The 25,816-nt window shown below is 43.9% G+C and overlaps 1 protein-coding gene across 1 annotated transcript in view; it reads left to right on the forward strand.

Annotated features, from left to right (window-relative positions):
* The window catches only part of LOC119169739 (MAM and LDL-receptor class A domain-containing protein 1), a 242,581-nt gene that overhangs the window by 115,945 nt on the left and 100,820 nt on the right, over positions 1 to 25,816 (forward strand). The window contains exons 27-35 of the mRNA XM_075886844.1: positions 2,142 to 2,267; positions 3,762 to 3,909; positions 9,563 to 9,674; positions 11,218 to 11,314; positions 13,575 to 13,625; positions 14,549 to 14,629; positions 15,280 to 15,485; positions 20,318 to 20,408; positions 24,539 to 24,781. Coding sequence (XP_075742959.1) covers positions 2,142 to 2,267; positions 3,762 to 3,909; positions 9,563 to 9,674; positions 11,218 to 11,314; positions 13,575 to 13,625; positions 14,549 to 14,629; positions 15,280 to 15,485; positions 20,318 to 20,408; positions 24,539 to 24,781 — 1,155 coding nt within the window. The remainder of the gene's footprint in view (positions 1 to 2,141; positions 2,268 to 3,761; positions 3,910 to 9,562; positions 9,675 to 11,217; positions 11,315 to 13,574; positions 13,626 to 14,548; positions 14,630 to 15,279; positions 15,486 to 20,317; positions 20,409 to 24,538; positions 24,782 to 25,816) is intronic.

The following is a 25,816-nucleotide window of genomic DNA, read 5'->3' on the forward strand; positions in this document are numbered from 1 at the left end:
TATGCCATGCAAGATATGCTGATCTTGTCCTGTTCGGTCACCTCAGGGTTCAAGCACCGGCATAAATCAGTAACATCTTCGACTTACCTAGTGAAGCTTTCGCCTTGCATTTGCGTACGTCCGCGTAGGCACTGTTTGGCACGGAGCTTGCGCACTGCGGAGCAGTCAAACACACCAGACACAGCAGGGTTGTAATGGCGCAGTACGGGTGGAGAGGTAAGGAGTTGGTGCAGTGTTGTGAAAGATTCGTCACAGGCTGCTCTCCGATTCGAAAAATCCGCACCGCCAGCAAGGAGCTTAGTTAGCGGAGCAATGATAGAAGCAAAGCTCTGGACAAACCGACAAAAATAACAGCACAGTCCCACAAAACTCCTTAGTTCTTTAACTGTAGCTGGCCTATAGGAAACTCGGCAACAGTACCAAGTTTTTGAGGGTCGTGGAGGATGCCGTCTTTGGAGATGACATGACGAAGTATGGTGAGTTGTAGAGCCACGAGGTGACATTTCTTCAGGTGAGTTGCAGCCTTACATTTGTAAGGCACTGTAGAATCTTACGCAGACGAATGAGGTGCGAAGTGAAATAGGGTGAAAAGACCACGACGTCAACAAGATAGCACAAGCATATGTTCCATTGGAGACCGCGTAAAATGCTGTCCATCATTCACTCGAATGTGCCGGGTGCATTCCAGAGTCCGAATGGCATTACAGTAAATTCATAGAGGCCATCCGGTGTGACAAACGCTGTTTTCAGACGGTAAAAAGGAACAAGATAAATACGTAAGTTGTTGTGCTAACGTCAGAGTAGCTTCATGCACGGATTCGAAAATTTGGCCGAGAAGAATTTTGCGTCTTTTGGATTGGTCACGAAGACACCAACGCCAGCCGCATGAATTTTCCCACGCGAACGCTGTGAGCAATTACACACTCTTACACATAAAAAGGTAGATAACTACCAGCACCTATCGCTGAAAGAGAGAAGCAATTAAAAGTACTTTTTGTATTAGCCACAGAAGTCGGCAAAGTAAAAATGTCGTGTTCTGCCACATGTCTCATTTTACCCCAGTTTACTCTATTTGTGCCGAATGTAAATGCTACTGCTGATGCTTGGTGGTGAACATGGTGAAAACGTAAGTCAGGATAGTGATGAATTGGAGCAAGATGAGAAAGTGGGCACTCTGTAATGTGCAATTAAAAGGAAGCGTCATGAAGAGATTGACACGTACTTTGCTAATTACAAGGCAGCTTTCTACTTCAACAGCTTTACTAACCTTCAAGTCTAGTGACGGCACGATGGTTTTCTCACGCGTGTGAATTGAGGACTTTTCGAAGAATCAAAGGGGTTTTGACTGTGCTGATCTGTGAAGCTGTTAGCTTTAGCGGACATGATAATTTTGACCAAATCTCATTGAGGGCTGGGCAGTCTATACCTCTTAATGTTGAGTAGCACCTGCAGTCACTATAGGTAGTGTCTACGAAGTGCGGGGCTTGTGTTGGGTATTGTTTGTTATTGAGTTTGTTTCTTATGGCAACTATTGCTTATTGCAGTTTCTTTCAGTGGTGGTTAACTGCTCATTAGTGTTCGCTAACTGTTAGCTTGACCTGGATGACTAGCTAGCCACCGCTCTTCGCTAGTCCTTGTTAATGAATATAAGAATGCTCTAGGGTGACAATTCGCTGTTTTAGCAATGTAATAAATATTTCACTGATGCTACTGCGACTGTCACTTCTACCTCGACCATGTTGGAGTGCGAATTCGAACGCTGTTTATGACTAACACGTGAGCTAGTTCATGCCTTGCTCATCCCTTTTTCATGCATGTGATAACGCTGTTGAATATCAACACTGACTTGAAGTGTGAGTCCAGCGGAAGCCTTCAGGCCTGTAATAGTCTCGGTTTGTATGGCATGTATCGCAAAAGCATGCCACCTACACAGCTGCTCTTGTTATACGCCCAAGTCGATCAACTTCGGAACCCTTGGCTCTAAGTTAAATAGAGTGCTGTTGTGAGTTTTTTGCTAACTTCTCTGCACAGTGTCGATTCTGTTAGTGCGTATAATATGCCAGAATTATGCCTTGAACGCATCAAGCACAATTCACTGAAAAATAACTGAACTGTTTTTTTTTCTTTTTATCTTGCTCAAGACTTTTGCTCTTGGGAAATAGGCTCCCCGTGCCTAGCGTTGACTGTTCCGGGCAGTTTTTCTGACTGGAATATACGAAATGGCTCCGAAGTTGGACTGCCGGACCACACGACGAGGAATCTCACAGGTCAGTGAGTGGAGCGATACTGGCGCCGTATGCACAAGCTAAACCAACAGCAATAGCTTGTGAACGTATTTTTCAGCTCCTATTAGTCCATACATGACTGATATTTAAAAGCATGTTTGGGGTCAAAAACAGTCGTCCACGCGACCCCTAATTAGTTAATCGGCCTGCTGAAAATGAATACAGATGTGTGTATGATATGAAAAAATATGTAAATTATTATCAACACTAGTGTCACGAGTATGGAAGTGAAAACCATTTTCTTTTGAAGGTAAATTTTATTTGGTATGGCAGTGAGACTGGTGGGGCATACAGTGGCTCTGCCTACTCCGGCAGAGCCGCTGAAAAGGAACCGATGGGATTAAAACCACAACGTTGTTGTTTTGGAGCTCTGTCTGAGCTGCCCTGATGACTTAAATCTTTGTGCTCTGTGCAATGTCATCTCAAGCTGATTCTGACTGAGGGCAACAAAATATATACTCCCTGTAACTTTATTTAGGGTCAGTGTACAATGTAACACATAAGTGCGGGCTAAGGATATAGACGATATTGAACGCTACACAAAGTTACTAATGGGTGTAAACGATAACATTTATAACTAGGCAGTAATACATCATATGAGACAGTATATTAAAAGTGGCAAGGCTGTGAATCTCAGAGTGTTAATCAGGATTGCAATTCACTAGCGATTCACTCATGTAAGCTAATTGAGCAGAAAAATAGAATTAGTAGGGGCGAATGAGACCCACTGAGAATTTTTCACTGACATAGAGAATTAACAACTAGAAATAAAATAGTCTTAGAATATTTCATCATCTGTGCGTGCAGACAACGTTGAACAGGTGTTTTTCTCTTATTGCTGTATGAAGGGTAAGGCGCATAAGTGAATGGCCACGATATTCCAAGAGCCCACTGTGAGGGGCCAACAGTGAGTCCTCTATTCAAAGTATGCATTAGGCTCAGCTCTTCCAGCCTATTGACATCTTCGTGGGGCCCTCTTTTATCGAAATTTGTTGCTAAGCGTGATAGCAGTATAGTATGAGTTTCAATTGGAGCACTTTGAAGGGAATTTGAATACAGCATTCGAACTTAATCGTATTCTGCCCATAAAATAAAGAACTGAAGTACTGAACATTTATAGTCAACATGCACGCTACTCCTTGCAGTTTCTTGACGACAATAAGGAAACAATAAAACGCATGCTGATTATTCTCTGGGTAGAGTTATTGCGTGACAATAACAGCTCTGCGTTTCTGGAGACCATTAACAATTTTCTGGTGGTTCAGGTGTCACCATGGTATATAATTCATACAGTATACTATTGGGTGTCCGCAAGTTCTGTTTTACGGCGATGTAGGATTAACGCGAGGAACAAAACAGTGACTTCCTGTCATTGACTTACTTCTCTGAAAGTTCAAGTTTTGCTCAGGTGGTGCTGCTGGAGGTGACTCAAAACGTAGTATTATAGCTATTTGATTATTCGCCCACGAATCGCAGGCCGCTACCTATACCTGAACACGACTGCAGTTGACTCTCATCATCCAATATCCCGCGTGTTCATGCGGTCTCGTCCCCCAACCGAGGCTACGTGTGTCACCTTTTGGTTCAGCGGACGTGGATTTACCGGCAAGCTAAACGTGTACAGGTAAGCTAGCAGTATTCAAGGCACCAACAAAGGCCTCCCTTTTAAATAGGTATTCAACTCTCAGTTACGATGACATTGCGGTACAGCATGAATGAAGCGACACAACACATACGTTTCTTTTTTTAGTGATAATAATATTATGATTTTTCATTCACACCAATACAGTGGTGTAAATAAAAAGAGAGTGGAGAAAAAACGACAGCCCACTTGACTTAATTCACCCCCTCCCCAATTACATCAAGAAGAGATTGTGGTGGTGACAGAATACAAAACTCACTTTTGTTTCAAAAATGTATTAACGCACATGTAATGGGGACATTTAAAAGGAGGTAATGCATGTTGTGTACACTTGATACAACAAATAAAAACATGGGTGAGAATGGTTCCAGAAGTTTGTGCAAATAAAGCAAAAGAAAACATTAAGAGCAGAATAGAATCAAGGCGCTTGATTGGTAAGAGATCGCACAAATCAACGTGCAGGAGGCGTGCCGCATTGAAGTTCACCTACAAAATGGTGGAGACGTGGTGGTGTTTCTGCACTTCTCCTACAGGGCGCCCACATTACTTCATCGGTATAAAAGGAACTACGCTGTGTCCCACGGGAGAAAAGAACTTAATGGGGCACGAGCAAGAAAGTTTGCTTGGGTGAACAAATCCATACTATTACGACAGAACGTATTCTAACACCGTGATTACTAACTGAAACTCACGTGTGGGAGTTATGTTGCTGCAGTCGCAAAATGAAAGTTTGACACTTGCTTTCTACTAAAATAATTATATGGGAAAAATGAGAGCATACAGTTATGAAGTTATGCTTCACAAGCCCAATTTCATGGGATTCTTCCCTTCATCATATTTTCAAACAGCATATGATTCAAGTGATCGCCTCTGTGGCTTGTAGTAAAATTGACATGCAGCAAAAGCTGGACGAAAGTGGTAATTTTTGACACCAGGTTGCCAATGTCCTATCAGTTTTATCGAGTCTTGTCGTTGGCAGCTATGTTATAAAAGTTGGACCGTCGAGTTTGGAGTATCGTCATGCAAGTACTTTTAAAAAATTCTCGAAAGCCAGGGCGCGCTTTAATGTGATTGCGAGAAATTGAGCGTGGGGTAATTTTGGATCGAGATTTATTGGCGCAACCAATCTTAATCGTTTACCACAGTAGTACAATTTTTCTCGTAACATACATACATACGTACATACATACATACATACATACATACATACATACATACATACATACATACATACATACATACATACATACGCCCCGCCGCGGTGGTCTACTGGCTAAGGTACTCGGCTGCTGACCCGCAGGTCGCGGGTTCGATTCCCGGCTGCGGCGGCTGCATTTCCGATGGAGGCAGAAATGTTGTAGGCCCGTGTGCTCAGATTTGGGTGCACGGTAAATAACCCCAGGTGGTCGAAATTTCCGGAGCCCTCCACTACGGCGTCTCTCATAATCATTTGGTGGTTTTGGGACGTTAAACCCCACAAATCAATCAATCAATACATACATACATACATACATACATACATACATACATACATACATACATACATACATACATACATACATACATACATACATACATACATACATACATACATACATACATACATACATACATACATACATACATACATACATACATACATACATACATACATACATACATACATACATACATACATACATACATACATGCATGCATGCATTCTATGGGAGCGGCGGCTGCGAGCCTGCGAATGACGGAAGGAAGAGGAGGACGACGATCGGGCGTGTGCTATGTGGCACGTGGCAGCGGCTGGCAGCGGGCAGTTTCGGCCCGGGTTCCGGTCAATAAAGAAGGTTCCTGGTCTGGCTCCGCGTCTTCCCTGCTGGGTTCTGGGCCGAACATCCTAGAAATGCCCTACATTTGGCCGCCAACGAGAAAAACCATGCCCCTGGGCCATGGACAGCGAGGTACCAGGCAGTCCGCGACCATGGCCCTGATGACGCCGCTCACCGTGCCCACTTTTTTCCGCCAAGACGCGAGGGAATCGGTCCTCGACTTCATAGACAGTCTTTTAGTGTACTCGACCGTTAGCGGCTTCTCAGAGTCCCACGTGCTCCGGAGTGTCCTTCCAGTAGCTCTGCGTGGTACTGCAGAACTATGGCGGCGGCTTCAACCACCCTTTCAGTCCTGGAACCAGTTCATCGTGGTATTCCGAGAAGAGCTCCTACTGGTCGCTTACGAATACCGTATCAGGCGTGAGCTCGAAACCCAAACGCAACTCCTACAGGAGGGCCTGCGAGATTATGTTCGGGCCATGCAGAAGCTTTTCCGTCGGGTGGACCCCACTGCACCTGAGGCAGTTAAGGTCTCGCACGTACTTCAGCGATGCCACCCCCGTTTTCAGTTGTACCTGTTGGGTTGCTTCTTTTCTTCCCTCGATGAACTTGCTCGCTTTGCTCAGCAAATTTACGAGCCGTCTACTCCGGCCGTACCCATCGTCGCGGAGGAGGAAGGTGAGCTCAATGGAGGCAAGTCAGAAGCTCATTGGTGTCGACAGGGTGCATGGGACGTCGCTGAGGTCAGCGTGGCGGTGAATGCCGTGGGAGGAGATGCTGCGTGAAGAGACGTCACTGCAGCCCGAGAAGGAGCTGCGGCAGATGGCGCTATTGGTGATGTTGACATAAGGACGAAAAGGAAAAAAAAAAGAAATGGAGAAGGACACCTCGACGTGCGGCGCATTGATCTGGAGGCAGATGGTGATCAGGACAGGGATGGAGACTATTGCGCAGAGAGAGGAGGTGCTGCGGGCTGGGAGGAAGGAGGCTGCAGTGCGGACGGCAAATGTGAACATGAGGATGCAGTCACATATTACGACAAGGTAGGAGAGCAAGCTCGCTTTCGTGACCTCAAGAGAGACAAGGCTGCCTTGGCAGCTGAAGTTATCATCTCAAGTAGGTTACCTTGCAGCACGCTACCCACATCCGCTAGCTGAAGTGCGAGTTGGGACACTTGACTCATGAACATGAAGAGCTCAAGCACACGCACGACGTCTACAAATCCAGGGCAACCACCATCAATGATGAGAAGGATCGCCACATTGCTGTCATGGTAGACGAGCTTCGCTCTTGGGAGGAGCTGCTCGCCGATGCCTAGCAGCGCCTGAGAAATCAGCAACAGCAGTCTGCCCAGTTCGAAATGCAGTTGCTGGAGAGAGACACTGAGCTGGAAAACATGCGGTGTAGTGACGAAGAGGAACTTTAGTGGTATCGTGCATTCCAGGAATCTCAGCTGAATGAGCTACGTATGCAAGCAGCCGACCTCCGTGCGCAGATCACCCAGGCCCAGCGGGACAGTAACCGAGATGGTAGTCAAGCGCAGGCAAGCATTGTGGAACTGAACAAGAAGGCGGTCGAGTACAATAAAAACCAGCAGCGGATTACTGAGTTCGAAGTTGACGAGAAGACTTTCTCAGCAATGGTCTCCAAACTAGAGACGCAGCTCGGTCTTGTGTCGCATTCTGAGACTGCTCTCAAGCACAGCCTTAGGAGGCGCAAGGATGAACTAGAGACTATCAAGGAAAAGCTTCCGAAGCTAAAACAGGTGCTGGACTCAGCTGAGATTGAGAACAAGCGGTTGACGGAGCAGCTTGAGGCAAGGCAGCAGCAACCAGATAAACAAACCAAGTTGGAACGGGAGGTGACACAGATGCACGTGGCCTCGGAGAGAGCAACAGAAAAGGTGGGCACGTTAAAGAAAAAACCTGTGGTCAACGCGAGTAATTGCACCGGCATGTGTGCCCTTGACCGCAAAATGGTGGTCTTCGAAGTAAGAAACTACGTCGAGAAAGGCGATCTGGCATCAACATCCGCGCAAGTGGAGGTGTGAGCGCCGGAGGCTTTAGCAGACAGAGTCTCTGCGGGGACGTCACGCTTCCACGGCTGCCGAGCTCAGCAGCGTTCAACGACTACTACGTGGAGGAGTGGCTGCCACCCAGACGCGAGAAGCCCGGGTGGCTACAACGGCAAAAGATGATACAGCGAGATGTTTACCACGATGCTGGCACCATGCAACAATGTCAGTGCCAGGAGGTTTACTTTGACTACTTAGGGCTCGCTAGCTAAGTGGGACCGAATCTGCAACAGGAGCATCAGGTTCCCGCCATGCTGCCACCGACGACTGTATATATATATATATACATAACTTGAGTGAGACTGGTGGGCCTCTATCTTCTGGTGGTGTCGGAGTTTGCCTCTGTGCGCGAATCTACTGTGCCGACATGCGGTCTTGTGTGCCACGTGTAATCCGTCGTGTCCAAGGCTAGCAGCTATCGCATATCTTCCCCTTTCCACTTTCGCCGAAGGGGAGCGGGCAGTACGGGAGTGGTGGTGGCGAGCCTGCCAGTCACAGAAGGAAGAGGAGGACGACGATCGGGTGTGCGCTAGTTGGCAGGTGGCAGCGGCTTGCAGCGGGCAGTTGCGGCCCGGGTTCCGGTCAATAAAGAAGGTTCCTGGTCTGGCTCCGTGTCCTCTCTGCGGGGTTCTGGGCCGAGCAGCCTCGAAACTCCTTACAATACATACATACATACATACATACATACATACATACATACATACATACATACATACATACATACATACATACATACATACATACATACATACATACATACATACATACATACATTGTGTGCATATATTGTTTAGCAAGTGCACGAGAGCGAATATACTCCAAAGAAAGTTTCATAAGCCTATAAAGCTGTGCATGGCACAGTACTAGCTTGTGCAAAATATAAAGTTTACGATCTATGTGAAAATAACAACCAAAGAAAGCAAAACAATTCTTCCTGCGACATTTAGGTAAGAGGGTACTCTCATTTACTCTGTAGTATGCCACTATACGGATTTGTTTTGCATATCTTACTAAAGTTCGTGCATCAAACAAAAACTAGGACGATCTTTTGGAAAAGAACCCTTGATGGGATTCGAAGCAGTAGTGTTGCGTACGGGTGGCGTCACAAGTTGAACGGCGCTAACGCTGGTGCTGCCGTGAGCACTCGAAGATTTGTTCAAAGCGATGGCTGGCGTAGGTCTTGTAGGTGACACATACTGTTATGTTTCAACGCGTAACTTTGGACGTGCGTCAGGTTTATTGCGCGTGAACCTACAAGTCGGCGGTATAGTCAGCGGTCGCCACGGCAGGTGTTGTGGCCTAATGGACGAGGCGACAACTGTGGGTGCCGCGGCAAGCGCGTGGGATGCGACCGAGCTAGTGATGTCAGCGCACATTGCGAGGGGAGCGTGACGTCAACGCAGAGTGGCGGCGTGACCGACTTGGCACCTCGCCAACACCTGTGGTGTGCGGGGGGTTCGTATGGAGGGACAGCGTTACACAGTCTATTCAAAGAGCTGCTTCATATCTAAAAAGTCTCTAGAAGTTACCCAGATGATGCAGTTAAGCGCAGTTAGAAGTATATCTTATGGTGTGCTCTTAGTTGCAACCTTACATTTGTACAATTATCACGTCGGACTTGAAGAATTCATTTTTTTCCTGTGAAGAATTGGTGTTGTAAAGCTAGCCTTACTACTTCAAAGTAAGGTAATTGTTTCTTATAATGAGACATGACATGTCCTTGGGGGATTTGTTTTGGTTACAGATTTACAAAAGAAACAGCTCTACGGGATCCACTGGTTTCGGTTCGTACGCCGGCAAAAGAGGGACAATGGATTGCGCGAAGAGTGCCCATCTCCTCAAGAAATAGGTGGAACGTGAGTTCAAAGTCTTTTATGCCTTCAGAGTATGTAGCAGCTGCATGTTACTGTTGCTGAGTACCGCTAACGTGCTGCTAACGGAATACCGTAAGAGAAAATAACAGCCGCATCGTAACGGTTGTTACATACGTGGCAGAAACCTGAAAACTAACGAACGGAGTTTAACTTGAAACAAATATAACGCACTGAACAATGTAAAAAACGTGGGTGTGACAATAAATGACAGTAAGACAGAATAGTGGGATAGTGAAAAAATGACTGTTAAGGACAATAGATGAAATTAGGGTGAAGAAAAAGGCTTGGCGGTGCCATAGAGCAAAGAACGAAGGTAACCGGTGTTTGTTAGGCGTGGCAGAGTGTATTTCACGAAAAGGTAAGTACACCAGACGGAGCAGCAAGGTTGCTTGTAAAGATCAAGAATCGCTTTACGGAGATGAAGAAGATTTCGGGCCCAACTTAGCCGCAGCCACAACAGTACCGGATTAGTCGGCTAAATAAGGGAGAAGCCTCTCTTTTGCACTTATCGTAGCGAGGTTGATGATGTGGTCTCCCAGGTACGTTTAAATATAGGCGCTCACTGCAGTTTCACGCGAGAATTACCATGCAGACTACATGAGGTGTGTTCTACGCTGCGGGAGTATTTGACGCCAAAAGTCAAGCACTCAACCATCCAGTAAATCTTCGATGAGTAATAGATTTCAGTGCCGGTGTTCAGGCGTGAATAACCCGCACATGAAAAATGCAGAGACACTTGGTTGTACATAAAAGCTGCCATGGCAGTTAGCCGGTGACATGTGTACGTTTTCGCGCTGTTTTCAAATAATTGATGCTTTCTGTGTCACCACTTTGTCTTTTATCTACTGTTTCTGGTATGGCAATGTATATGTTTAATCATGGTCAATAGTGTTTTCGCGTTACGAAATGTTTTTGTTGTGTATCATTGTTTCAAGCATCACCATCGTTGTTGCTTGTCGTGACAGAAATGTAGCGTGGCTAGGCACGTGGTGAAAGGTCTCGTTTCTATCACGAAGAAAGGAAGAAGTAATGAGTTACAATTGTGCAGAGTAAAGTAAAGATTTAACAAGAAATAGTGGGTAAGACGGGTACACTCTTTCACCGTTTGCCCCAGTTTTGCCGGTAGGGCGAGCTGTCCTGATTTTCATACTTTGTAGACACTGCGCGATTGTCAGTGGATGTCACACAGCGTTCCTTCAGCGCTTCTGTTTTGTCATTTAGCTTGGTGCGCGTGGCGTCAACTCTAGGACACAACTGCTAGTCCACTTTGCGTCTCTTTTCATCGCTTGCAGCAGATCGTATACAGAAACGAAAAGAATCACCGGCTTCTGACGTGCCTCTTGTCGAACCTTTATTTAATGAAGAACAGCGTGTCTCCCTCCGCAACTCTTGTAATGCTCAGTAGCAAAGCGACAAAACACGCAAGAATTTCCTGTCGGAAATTATTTACTATTTAGCTCACAACGAACTGCCGTGGTGGTGCGGTGTTAACACTGCTCTTTCATTTTTTTTTTGCTTTGATCAGCTCGTCTTTGAAGGCGTGGCTACAGCAGGAGTTCCTGAAAATTCTGGAATTATGATAGATGACATTGAGTTCAGCGATGGTGAATGCCCTCCCTACGGTAAGAGTTTATCCCAGTTATAAACGGTATACTTTACTACGAGGTAACAAAATACTTGGACAGGTTATTGTGGTTTATGCCAACGTTTTGAGAAGTTTGCTTGTTTTTATGAAGGCAGCAATTACTTTGTCCGTTTTCTGTCCTCTACTTGATTAAAAGGCCGCGCATTTGTTTGCTGTGAAGTTAGGTTGCTGTTTATGCTGCGTTTTTAGCTGCTCTTTTGGTACTACTTATACAGCAGTCCTGGAAGCACTACGTCAAAAATAAGAACTTGGAACATGTGTAAATGTCTTAGCGTAAATCTACCAGCATATGTCAAACGCTTCGAAGCTCCACCTGCACAAACACAGGCACGCAAAAAAAATCAAATACATTGCGAAAAAGACAAAGGTAAAAAAATTGGCACCGTATCTGCATGTAATCTGCAAATGTCGTCGAAAGGCGACAGTCTTCTGTGTGAAGAGACTGAACAAAACATTTATTTGATGTTCTGTGCAAGAAAATCGCTGAATGGTATTCCGGAGGCGCTGCGTTAGAGTGCCTCGAGCGTGCAGCGGAGTCGAACGAGCGCATCAAGCGACGTCACACGTAAGACATGAGCGCCATCTGGCAGTTATTTTTGAAAAACAAAGCACGTTGCCCGAGGTGATAAAGTGTATAAGGTGTAGAACGCAAGGCGACGGGTAGGTGCCACCACAGTCTCGTCTTAGCAAAGCGTTGAAAACACTTCCCTTTCCGTGCAAGCGTTGCTTGGTCAGCGCAGCGTGATAAGCGCTACGGTCCTTAAAGTTACTTATGCATACCTTTTCTAGTGGAAGACGAACATGCAGAATATATATCTGTTGTTATGGTGCCTCAGTTATGCGCAATATTTTTTTTAATTTACAATCGCACAGGTATGAACGCTGATTCTTGAGCAACGTTATCGGGCGCAGCGGATGGGGTCGGGCGTTCGTGATACAGGCTGGTGCTGTTTAGAGTACCCGGTTTGCGGTAATGTTGGACAGACATACAAATGTAGACAGACAGCCAGACAGACAGACAGACAGACATAGACCAAACTTTTTTGCGTGGAAGATCTCCAAAAAAGACTATCGTCTTTAAAAACAGAATTCCTCTAATATTGCTCGTTAGATCCTCAGGAAATGTTTGCACAAAATGTTTTCTGGTAATATGGAGGATAAAAAAAGTAACAACGGATAGTATTTCAGCAATCGGTGGCTTGTACTACATCGCATGCTGTTGTGCAGCACTGATGGCATTGAATCATAAAAAAAAAGACTTGTTCCCTTCGTGATAAGAATTAGCCTAACAGCAATGTCAAATGTAACAAAGCTGGCATGCAGTTAAAATAGGGAAAACGTGACCATCGTATTTTGTGTTTTTATTTATGTTGTATTGATTGCCACAACAAATAAAAGAAACCAAAGTGAACAAAAAGTCACCATTTCCATCTACGAGATCCGAAACTACAACTTTTGAATAGTACGCCCGATGCTCTACCGCTTTACCTGTACAACACGCGGTGCTTCCTCATTTACATTTTGCAGCACATTTATTTGTGCTTAATATGTGAGAGTGTTAGCCAGCACTACTTAAAGCACTGGGGGCAAGTGTGGAAGAATTTTTCTACCAGAGGCCAGCACGCAGTAGGTAATCTTCGCTTGAGGTGGCGGCAAACTTGTCGACAATATTTTAGCGGGAAACCTATATATCGGTTTCATTACTTGTGTATTAGACATGAAAAAAAACGTCAGAAGATACCTTTACTTACGTACTTTTATTGCGATGGTTTCATTCTGGCAGACTTAATGCGATAAGCAGCGTACAGATGTTTGTTAGCCGTCACCTCGAGTAAAGAACACGCCCAGTGACACCCTCTGGCAAAAATAGGTTACGACTACGCAGTATTCTGTTCAGTTATGTATGCTTCGCAGTCTAGTGTGGTGACGCTTTATGATTCTTTAGCAGTATTAAATTGTGTTTAGCTAATACAAGAATTTTTATCATAAATGTAACCACACTCATTGATGCTTCATTAGTACGCAGAATTTTCATGCCATTCCCGTGGAACTATTGCTATGTATGTACTGAAAGTGACTGTTTTGTGTGTTATTTTTCTACACAAGATGGTATTAGAACAATTCTGTATTGCTCAACACAGTGAAAATAAATGATTATTGCTCTTTTTTGGTGACTGAAGTGTGTATGTGCTTGTTTGAACGCATGTATAGCCCTACTTTTTTGTTACGCTCCTCAGAATACTGCACATTTGAAGATGAATGCCTTCCCTGGGTAATCAAAGGAAATGGTAAGACCAGATCCAGTTGCCTGTACTCTTTTCTATTCATAAGCTTTGACTCAGCCACTAAAACTGTCTTGTCTGTTGAGTACTCTTTCTCAGTCATTCATATGTTCATGCTTTATTCAGAAGAGCAAGAAATATAATATTTGATACAATCGGAATACCGTAGATTCTTTTCAGTAAACGAAACAAGCAGATGGCAGGTTACAGGGATGGCGGCTCTGTATATTTCAGCAAACAACCTGTATTATTTTTACTCCCTAATTATTATTGCTTCCCGCTTGAATGCATGTTTTCTAAAAGCACATCAGTTTTTTTGTCATAACCGTACTCTATTCACGGTTTTTAAAACAACGTATGCTAATTGTACGCTACTTCAGCGAATGTTTTGCTAGATGAGCTTTATATTCCATTATCACAATAACAATTTTTCACAAAGATGGTTTATACTATATACATATTTTCAACAGCGTGTTCAAGTCCCATATTTCTTTGAACAAGGACTTCTACCAAAGTTCAAGTAGTATTTTTTTTACCGCTAAATAACACGACATGCTGCACAAGTACCAGCCGTAGATAGAGGTTTCTCATTTTTAAATGTCGTATTGAATTGATTGCGGCACGGGATTGGCCACTGTAGATGCTTATTCATTTATTTTGTACTCATGCGGTAGAGGCAAAACTGGTTGCCTTTAACAAGTTTGGTATGGTACGGATACTTTAAATCATTGTTTTCGTGGAGTCGATGATTGAGTGTCCTGGTTCAATAACGGTGCGCCATAGGAGCATTCAAGTGAATACAGCTGATTGCTTTATTTTTGAGGAAACCTATGAATCAATGTGTTTCCGAACATCCAATTTCTACAGTACAGTTGTACTGCGTAAATATATATATCTGATATTATTGGTAATTTTTGGAATGTGTATAGAGGAAGGGGCCTCTTTTAAAGTGGAGCGAGCCGGACACTTCGACAAATTGCCTCAAGATCACACGACGCAGACTTCAGATGGTGAGTTTCTGAATTAGCTTGTTTGTTCCCTACTTATTATCACTGCAGGCCCATAGAAATACCTTGAACAATAATGAAACCTTAATTTTATTGTAGCTTCAACGAATCGCCAAATACTTTTATGTAGTACATCAAAAGTCTCCCACTCGGAGACCCGTGTGTAACCTGCAGAGTACCAAGGAAATTGTTCGCTTGGGGAAGTAAAAGAACATATAATATTAAATGAACAATATTTTTTCATAAGCACATACATTGTCTAAAAAAATGTGCGAGGATCAATGGAAGAATTATTTTCCTTTTGAATCTCTTCAGTCATAAAGCAATGTACAATAATGATAATTCAGTACATGATGTGGTTTATTTTAGTTGAATTCTTACACAGTGGTAAGCCGTCTTTTCAGCGAAAAGAAAGTGGCACATGTCTTAGTGATTACAGGCCATTTTATGAAGGTAGCAAGGCTCAAGGGTTCCTAGAAATAGGAGACCTCCCACGCAGGGCACAAGCGAGGCTAGCACATCTCCACCATTTTTCAAAATAAACGTTTATTCCTCTTCCTATATTATTGTTCATCCATGCCCAGTTCTCAATTCAGTGTAATAGAAGTGCAGTTTACGTCCAATCACACGTGGCCTTGTTCCAATTGTCGCAGGCTACTATCTACTCTTCGAGTCTCCAGGCACCAAGGGAAACAAAACAACGCTTACGTTGCGAGAGCCCCTGCTCTACCAGTGCGTGTCGTTCTGGTACTTTTTGCCCAAGCTCCAAAAAAGTGTGGCGCTCTACGCTCAAGATGACCTAATATCCGATGGACTGGGTGCATGGAAGCGCTACCAGTGGGATGAAACAGTGCAAATGGCAAGTGAGAATTAGGGCTCTGGTGTCACTAGCACTGCCTTACATAGTGATATATTAAGTTGCAATAAGCGGTATGTATATATAGAACTTTATGATAAGTTTGGCGATGAAGTCATCCCGTTTGCTTTTTCAGGATCTCAAAAAAAACGAGCTGAACTCTTTGCGTAAACAAAAATTCGCTTCGCCATCTTCACTTTGATTTTTAGGTAACACAGTACCAAAAGTCACGTAAAAAAGATTTTAGTGAAAGGGACTCGAGAAGTCCTGATTACGCTATCCGTAATCATTCGCGCTTCTTTTTACGTAAAGCAATCGAAATAACACCTGACGTAACAATACCTGAAAATAGTTGTATTCAGAGCGCGTAAATAAACAAGAATCAGTGACTCACAGTCCTCATTAGTTTATTTAAAAGGAATCAGCTTGGGCGACCAAGCTAGTGAGCTCGCATATGAAATACAGAGGACTTACGTAATACCAAAAGATTTAAATGACACCATAATGATCCAGTGGGTGCCAAGCCACGGTGAAATCGCTGGAAAGGACATTGCTGATTCCATGGCACATTCAGAACATCAGGAAAGTATTATATCATTGCTACCTTTGTCTATGAATTGGATAAACTTTTATTTGGTCCTCCAAAACACAGATCACTGTGTTGCGGGCTGCTCCCAGGTGGGGAATGAGATGCCGAGCTTCTCAGCCGCCTCGCGTGCTTAGTGGACAGCCCAGAGCTGATCTGCCAAGGACGAGCTGCGGATTGCCGGTTCCCATCTGGCAGAGGTGATGTCCAATATATGAGCGAATTTGGTACGCTGCCAGAGCATATGTTCTGATGAAGCTATTTGCCCTTAATGTGGGCAAAGATTACTTGGGTATAGGACAGGGTAAATGATGTGTAACATTTTGAATGTAGGATACATCCACGTTGGCAAGAGCCTTAATGACGGGGTGCTTGGGGCCGAGTTAATTTTTTGTGAGGTGGAGGGAAAATCCTTCTAGACAGGTAGAAATGTTAAGTGAGCTCGTTATATGTTGTAAGAATTTCCCGGCTATCCCCTTCACCGGAAGAACGCATGCCCGGGGAGGCTTGGTTGGGGAGGTCTTGTGCCGCCTGGTGTGCTGCTTCATTGAGATTGGGAGGGGAGTCGTTGATTTGTGCAAGGTGAGCTGAGAACCAACTCGGAAGATGATGCACTATGTCCTTGCCATGTAGTATTCTCAGCGTTTGTTTGAGATCGTCCCCTTTGCGAAGGCCCGTAGTGTTGTCATAGAATCACTGTAGACGACTTCAATGTTATCCATCTTGAGTGCTAAGGCGATTTCCACCTGTTCCGCAATGATTGGGTCTTTTGTCTTGACCATCGCTGAGTTGACGACATGGCCAGCCCCATCGACCACCACTGCCACAAAAACTTTCCCATTGGCGTAGGAAGCCGCGTCAACAAATACGACCCCTCGTTCCTCGTTTGAGACTTGACGAAGAATAGTCTTGGACCTCGCGACTCTCCTTCCGATGATGTTTTCTAGGTGCATATTTTGTGGTATAAGAGATACCATGATAATCTCCCTGATGTTGTCGGGGATATCATTGCACTTGCGTGTAATCGCCATTGGGTGTTGGCCCAGCTCCTGCAGTATTATTCCCTCCGACCTTGTTGTAGATAACTTTGCAACCTGTGCTCTCTCTTGGACTGCTATTTCTTCGAGCATGGTGTGAATTTCAAGCTCAAGTAGACGCTCGGTGCTGGTATGTATGGGTAGGCCCAGGACCTTCTTGATAGCTTTCCTGACGAGCACATTCAGTTTCTCGAACTCTGCTCTAGACCAGTTGTACATTGCTACCTCATACGTAAAGTGGCTTAAAACAAACGCATGCATCAACCGGATGAGGTTGTCTTCCTTAATCCCATTTCTTTTGTAGCCCACTCTATGTATGAGGTGCACCGCACTGTCTGTTTTTAAAGTTAACTTGGCTATAGATTTGCTGTTAGCGCCGATAGACTCTATCAACACGCCCAGGACTTTGATGGAGTTGACCCTCTGAACCGCAACCCCTTCATTTTTACGGAGGTGGATGTTTATATAGTTTAACGGCTTCCATCCCCTGGGCTTCGGTCCCCAGCGTGTTGTCCGAATCAGTAAATGTTCTGACTTGCTCGAGGAGCACTTGAGCCCAGAAGGACGAAGGTACTATTCTACGCTGTCAATCGCCTCTTGCAGGGTGCCCTCAATCTGCCCTCCACTTCCCCCTGTGCACCACATGGTAATGTCATCTGCGTAGATGCTGTGCTTCAATCCTTTGATGCTCGACAATTTCTTTAACAGTCCAATCGTGGCAATGCTGAACAGCATTGGTGAAATCACTGCTTCCCCAGACCAAGCTTGGAAATGGCTTCGAGTATGAATGAGTGGTAGGTGTTGTCAAACGCTTATTCTAGATCTAGCCACAGAATGGCTCTGACGTCTCTGGTTTCGTTATCGATGACCTGGTCTTTGATAAGCTTCATTGCATCTTGTGTGGATAGCCCTGCCTGAGTTCAACGATATTGTGTGTATATATGTCGTTGTCTTACAGGTACTTGTTTATCTTCTGCAGTAAGACATGTTCTGCAACCTTGGCGATACATGATGTCAAGGATATTGGCCTCATGCTATCCAAGTTAGCGGGCTTTCCTGGCTTAGGAATAAGAATCGTGTGGGTCAGCTTCCACTGCTCTGGCATCCTGCTTCTATTCATGCTGCAGTATTTATATCCTTCAGGGTCTCAATTCAATCATCGTCAAGGTTACGAAGGGCCTTGTTTGATACACAGTCCGGGCCTGGGGCTGACCTGCCATTGATATCATGCAAGGCTCTTCTGATCTCCTCGTTGTTGAAGTTGCCTTGATGATCTCGATTGGGCGCGCCCTGGTATAGTCTACTTGGTGGTGCTAATCCTCTCTTGATTGCGAGGTACTTATGCACGAGCTGCTGCATGAGCTGTTTCGTAGAGAGCCCTATCTCTTTATGGAAATTCGTTTTTTTTTGTTCTGCTACGAAGCAATAACAATTCCCTTACTGTGACACGGGACGTGTGATTTGATTGTATATACACATTATATACAAAATGCACCTTACATATTTATGCAGTATGTACACAATACACATATTGATGTAATTTTTATATATAATATTACGTACCACAATGGTTCCCTTGATTGTCGTTATCTATGTGATCTGACGATCAGAGGAATGTTTCCTTTTAGTATAACGGGCTTGTGGTCCGGGCTCTCAGCTCGGCCTCGCAGGCCCTCGGTTCAGAGCACGTTTATCAACGAGTCTATGTTGCTTCGGTGCGCGCCACTTCAGTGCTGGTGTCGGGTTTTTTGCTGCTGGGTATAGCTTTTGGTCTCTCGAGCTCTTACCTTAGGGTATTGACGGTGAGCGCGTACTGCAGCCGCATAGCGAGCCCTCCGCGCCACTTCCATGGCTCTTTCTGTGTTCATGGTGAAAGTTGAGTAGTAGTATCGAATCGCACTGAGTGCTTTCCGGCGAAAGAAAAAAGAAGCGCTGCCAAAGCAAGTGATATAAATGGGCGTGGTACTCTAGCGCGATCCTATCAAACTAAAGCATGAACCGAGATTGCACCACCACTTGAGCGGTGGTTCGCCATCTAGTGAGTGCTCTCGGAACCCATGGTGGGCACAAATGCGCCTCTAGCGGGAGAAATGAGAAGTAGCGGTGGCGGCTATGGACTAGCCCCGAGCCTAAGAAGCAAGCTTCTAAAAATATGCGTGACGCAGGCCCTGAGTACAAAAGCTAAAATATATCGGAGCAAACGATGATGGCATGGAGGCATATATAGAGTTCAAAACCCTCCGGAAGTACAATACAGGACACAATAACAAAACTGCACAACGCGCAAAAGACGTCCACACACAAAAAAACGTACGACCACATTTCAACGGCATCAACGTAGAACTTGGGGATTAACTTGTAAAATACGTAGGTGTTTCATACTGGAACTGCGGTATCATTATGAAGTGATGATAATTAGCTGAACACAGAGTAGCCGGATCCAGTATTTTCCTTGTCAATTACAAGCTTGATTGTCAAAGCACTGGCTCCAGCAAGATTCTCTGCTGCATGGTCTCACACGTTCTCTTCAGGCTTGCCATTATATCATTTTAGGGCATGCAATAATGAGAGACATCCGAATAATATTGATCAGAGGGTGAGTGTTATCGCGTCTTTGATCTAAGCAATCTGGTGGTTTAATGTCTCCCAGGCATAAATGGTGCCTCTGCTGCCACGAATCGAACCTACGCCCTCGAGCTAAATTCACGCAACACCTTCGTTCGTAGGTGGATACTACGGGTCCGGACATCATGAATTGTAGTAGGAAACACCAGCGTATGCAAAGCATGCATGGACTAATTTATTAGTGAAACAGTCCAGACATTGGCCTGAGCGAACGCTCTGGTAGTTGCATACGTTTTCCTAACAGATGATATCCTAACTTTTGCACAATTAGACGCTGTTTTCTTAAGTCGTAGTGCAGCAATGGCTAGACATAGAGAAAGTGTGGCACCCATCCTAAAATGGACACTAGTCTCAGCGCCATAACACAAGCAATTGAAAACATAGGCGTACGCCTTCCTTTCCCAGCATGTGTGGGTAAAGTATGTGGACATTAAAACTGTGGAGGAAATAACAGTTAGGAATGTGATTAGGCCACAAGTAATCTGATAACTGTTAGATTTGAAAGTTATTTTGCCCATTGTTCCTGTTGACTGTAAAGGCATGGGGGCACTAAAGCATTTGTGTCGTCTTGCTCTTTTAATTCACAGGAGGATATCATTTCAGCCATAACTGTGACACCTGGAGATGGTTTTGTGGCGATCGACGATGTGCTTATCAGAGAGGACTGCTCAAACAACAGTAAGCACTGAACAATAAATACTGGGGGTTGTTTGCCACTGACTCAAAGGTGGCGCGTTTCATGGCGGCCACGGCGATCACCCCTTCGATGTAGGCGAAATTCTAGAAGCCCTGTACAGTGGGATGTCAGTGCATGGTAGAGATTACGAAAGGTCTAAGTTCTGGTGCCCTCTCCTATGGTGGATTGCTTCACATAGTCGTGTCGTAGGTTTTTTTTTTTGCACCTAAAGCATCATACACTAAGGCGATAGCGTTAAAGAGCTGTTTTCCCAAACATTCCAGTGTTGGCGCTGACTTCGATGGTTGTGAGCGAAACATCATCTTTCCGTGACACCAAAATTAAGAAATGTGCAATAAAATAAATAACAAACATATTCATGTCCTAGTGAATGTGTAACCCAGCCATCCGCAAGGCAAGTAGTTCTACTACAAAGCGATCATATTTGTTTAAACTGATTTCGAAAAGGCCCAATATGAAGGTAACGTGGTGGGAGGAGTCTCCTTAACGCGTTATAGGCTATATTGTGTAACAGAAGTGTGCAATCGCGTCAGGCGGGAAAAGTTCTCAATTGAGCGATGCGTGGCTGTTTCGAAGGCGCAACCGTCACAAAGTGCTCAGATATATTTAATCAAAAGCAGGAGCAGAACCACCAACAAAGAGAACAGCTGCGGAGGTTCGTGCATTCCCGCGGATGCATAGTGAGCTATTCGCTGATTCGCAAAAGGAATAATTTTTGCTTAGTGGGGACTTCACAGCTGGGGCTTACAAAAGCCAGTCAATATTACTTTGCAACGGACAATGTTACGTGCACAGTCGTTCGCTTTCTTATGGAACGCTTGAAGCTTGTCCCCAAAACAGACGCAGTTTGGCAGTTCAGAAGGCGCCACGCACAAGACCCGACAAAGCTTTCTTGACCTACACTTGTACACAAAGCTCGATCAAGCGACCTGCAACTTTTACTGGCAATAAAAAAGCATGTTGGCGTTTTTCCTTGGATGGCACTGAACGAGCCAAAAACTGTACAGGAAAACAGGTCAGCGTTATTTAAAAGATCAGCGTTATTTAAATGTAAACGTGAGTTTCCGCTCGAGTCCCAAATTAGCAAAACTGAATATTCATTGAGAGGTTATCCCTTACTCATCGCTCAGAGATGTGGCACTAACTGAAATTTGTTAAAGTAGACAGCAACTGTAGAAAAATTAGCAGAGAAAACCTAATTCAATGGCTTGTTTTTCGTTCAATGTTTTTTTTTCAGTTTTTATTACAGTTTACACATTGCAGTTACAAACAACATTTAATGCATTTATGCTCTTTGCAAACTATCCAAATGTCATCTTGACTTGGTTGCATCTATCATATAAACAAGCTCCTGAGAACAAAAATATTTTCCCTCTTTCGTTCATATAAAGCATACCTTGCCAACCTGAATCGACGTATTTATGCTCATGAGCTGTAAAAAAAACCTACTATAGCGGTGCGACGGCACCTCTCTTTATTTTGGACATGACTTTTTTGTGTATATACAGGAACACACAGTAATACATACAATGAGTTTATACATGGCGTGTCTGACGCCATTTAAGAGAGATGTAAAATAAGTTTTTTAATATGCCGTGCTTAATCTAGTTTGCGGAGAACTATTTGTCTTATAGTCATCAGTATAGTTCAGTAACGATTACTCTTTTCTTTCTTCTTGTTGCTATAAAACACTGAATGTCACTGTGTAAGTATATACCTTTATCCCTTCATAGCTAAAAACTCTAACATGCGCGAGCCCTAGTCAAAGGAATACGCAATTTTTGTGGCTGACAACGTGATTTATTATACAGTTATCAAAAATCTCTTATTTCCAGTCATCGAGTAGAGACTGCATTAACAAATTGCACCAATTGGGACAGCAATCGCTGAAAATTAGCAAACATTTGAAATAATGAACATCATCATCGTATTTTTGCACCCTTTGTACATGACATAATACTAATGATTCCTTTTTTGGTGCCCCAAAACAGTAAGACAATTAGGCGTGCTGAAGTAGAGGAGTTTGGAAATTCGCACCACCTGCTGTTTTCAGCATGCACCTCAAATTCAATACAAGAGCTTCTAGAATGTTCATTTATTAACATGTGAACGCCGTGGTCGGCCCCACAATTGAGCATTTCCGGGGAGCAGCGAGCTTTGTAACAACTGTACTAGCACAACGAACGTTTCTCAAGGATCTCCAACTGTTTCTCGTTCGAGCTGGTTTCATGTCTGCTTTCTTGAACCAGCCAGCCTTTTGTCATTCGTAACTGTTATTTTTGTCAATTCGTAGCTACTATGTTGCTATAATTCACCACGGTTTTTATTACTGCATCTCAGAAATGATTTAGCTAGCATTATCTAAAAAAGAAAGAGTGAGGGGTAAAAATAGTTACTTTGCCTTGCAATGTAAGGCTGTCTGGGTTTAAGACAACTTTGACACAAGGCGAATTATTAGGATGATAGACTTACACTATCATAAGTTTCTCTAAACCTAACGAATATTTTCCACTGTGTGCTACATATATTAGTGCTGTTCTAGAATACATGCCATTTGGCAATGAGGAGGTTGTGGGTTGCAGGTCAATCTAGCATTGCAGAAAGCGCACGCTATTGCTCCTCCCGGCCGCCTTTTATTGAACTGTGTTGAAAACATGAATATTTTTTTATTTGAGAAGCATCAACAGCCGATCAAGTACAATGCTAGCAATCTTTAGCTTGTGCATTAGAATACGTGTAATATACGTGAAAATACAGTAATTTATGTCACACTGAACAGTGGTGCGCTCTGTTAAACCAAACACTTTTCTAGGTGGCTTTGGTTAAACTGCATTGTTTATAGTTACAACAGTATTTATCTCAATCGCGTATAAACAGGCACAAGAATGTTACTTAAACGCTTTTCTCTGACTGCAAATATTTTTCGCTCTGGTAGAAAGGTGAAGACAATACTTTGAGGTCTGGTGTTTTTATGCAGCCGATTCATCTTCACATCGGCAATCTCCGAAGCGCCTATGTATTTCATGCTGTGGAGAACCTAGGAAAGATGAACAACAGTTTTATTGCAAGCCCATATACTTTCCTTGGCATAATTTTCTGTCAATTCTCATTTTTATTGCGTCTAACAAAGAAAACAAGCTCTTAAGTTTACCCTTCTCTTCTTCAAATATGTATATAAGCAGTTCTAGCCAGCTGTTCGGTAAAACCAAGTACGTCGTCCCTTGGAAGAGCAGCGACTCCATGGAAAATTGGAAAACTCGCCACATGAAACCACCTGACCTAATAATAACGGATTCTTCCTATTTATATTTTCAGTGATAAGAAGCATGTTGAAGGAATTGAGCAGTTTTGATTATAAATAGTTGGGGCAGAAACTACTAGAATAACAGAGAAACTCAATGCAAATTGAAGGGTAAACTGAGTGGGATCGAAGTAGTGACAGGCCTAACATCGGGAGATAGAAATGCTGAAGAATGGGCCATACAAGAAACATGAGTGACGGGTGTCCTTGCTGGCAATAGCAGAAAAAAGTTTGCCTGGTCCTTCCTCTCAATACAAAGTATAGACAATGATGATCAGTAAGAGTGACAAAAGAGATCCCACGAGATGAGAAGCGTAGCTGGAGAAAACCGTAGGTAGGGTGTGGTGCTAAACTTCAGAAAGTACTTATGAATCAAATGAACTCTTTTAGAACTCTTTTTTTTGGCAGCAGAATGTACTAATAATGATGATTTAGGCTCATGAAAAGTAACCCCACCTAAAAGGCGTTATTTTGGTCAATGAGTTATGCCCATTTCATAAACACTCTGTTCAGTACTACAAGAAAGTTTCATATATATATATATATATATATATATATATATATATATATATATATATATATATATATATATGTGTGTGTGTGTGTGTCCTCAGGCTTCTTTATTATGTTTTACTTGGCTCACGGCTTCTACAGCTTCTTTCACCATATAGTTCAGGCACACGGTATGGGAAATCAGTTGACAAACATTTTCCTCAAAGCTCAATGGCCTTTTTGTCTGTGCTATCCTCTTTTGAGAAGAAATGTCTCGCTTTAGTCATTTTATTGTCTCTTTTGTCTCTCGTTACACAGTACGGTCCACAAAAAGGTTCGATTGCGGCAACCAGTCTATCACAATAGAACGAGTGTGCGACTTCGTGAAGGACTGCGCGAATGGCGACGACGAGCGAAACTGTGGCCAATGTGACTTTAACGATGGCTTGTGTGGCTGGAAAGCCGAAGGTCCCCTAAACAGGGGCACGACAGCATGGCGTCGCCAAAGGATCGGCGAAGTCGACGGCTCCCCTACCACAGGAGCGTACGATAAACCAACAGGTGAGTTCTCGCAGAAATCGGAGCATGTTTTCTGGAACTAGTGCGGTACCTGCAAGTTGGCCAGTACTGTCACAGCATCACCAGACACTGATATATCGGCGTAAATGTGCAGGCCGAAAATGATATAACGCATAAGTTCGCCGGAAAATAAAACACACATTCAGTCTTTTTCAATGAAATTTTGCACACTTTATAACCGTGTTTTTCAACTGTTGTAAACTAATAATTGACGGATCTAGTCTTGAAGAAATTTTTATCGATTTTTTTTAGTCGAAGGGCTCACATGTGTCTTTGTGCCGTGCAGTGCTACGCTTCTCTTTAATTTTTTCTTATTGGAACGTGCTCACTTCATTGATGGTTCTTATTGTCTCCGAATGTGTCTTTGGTTGTTCCGTTTTGTCATGCCAACTATTAGAGTAGCTTACCAATAAGCGGCCGCTGAGAGGGGGCATTCTGCCCCTTCTCCTTAAGGTAGCCTGTATGGGGACCATCGGCCTCTTCACCACCTTTCATCTGTTGAAAGCATAGTCTACGGCTGAGCCATGGAAGACAAACAGGAACAGCCTGCGGCATGTGGCTCAGGCACCTGCTAGATGTGTCAGCCTGACCGGGATCTCTCCTGACCCTTTGTCTTCTTTGTGGGCTCCCGTCAGCCACTTGACTTGTGCCAACATTTGAGGCCTTACGTTGTGTGTCTGCGTTGTACAGGCCGAATAACCCAGGCACAGTCAGAGAAACAACTTCAAATGGTCACGCAACATACCTCGGCTGTTGCGGCCCTAGCGACCACGCTAAGTCCCAGCGTGCTCTTCATTGTCCTCTTCCTGGCAGCCCCAGCACTCCACTCAACCTTTACACCCCTAAGTAGAGTTTGAGTTGTGTTCAAGATGAGTAGTATATTCCAAGGCACAGCACTGCAAAATACCAAGTTTTTCGACTTTTGGTAAAAGAATGACAAGTTTTCCCAATGTATTGCACATTCATTCCAAAAAATACAGACCAGATTCACTGACCCACCCCATTCTATCGTAAACG

This window comes from Rhipicephalus microplus, chromosome 2 (assembly GCF_043290135.1).
Source record: "Rhipicephalus microplus isolate Deutch F79 chromosome 2, USDA_Rmic, whole genome shotgun sequence".
Taxonomy (NCBI): Eukaryota; Metazoa; Arthropoda; class Arachnida; order Ixodida; family Ixodidae; genus Rhipicephalus; species Rhipicephalus microplus.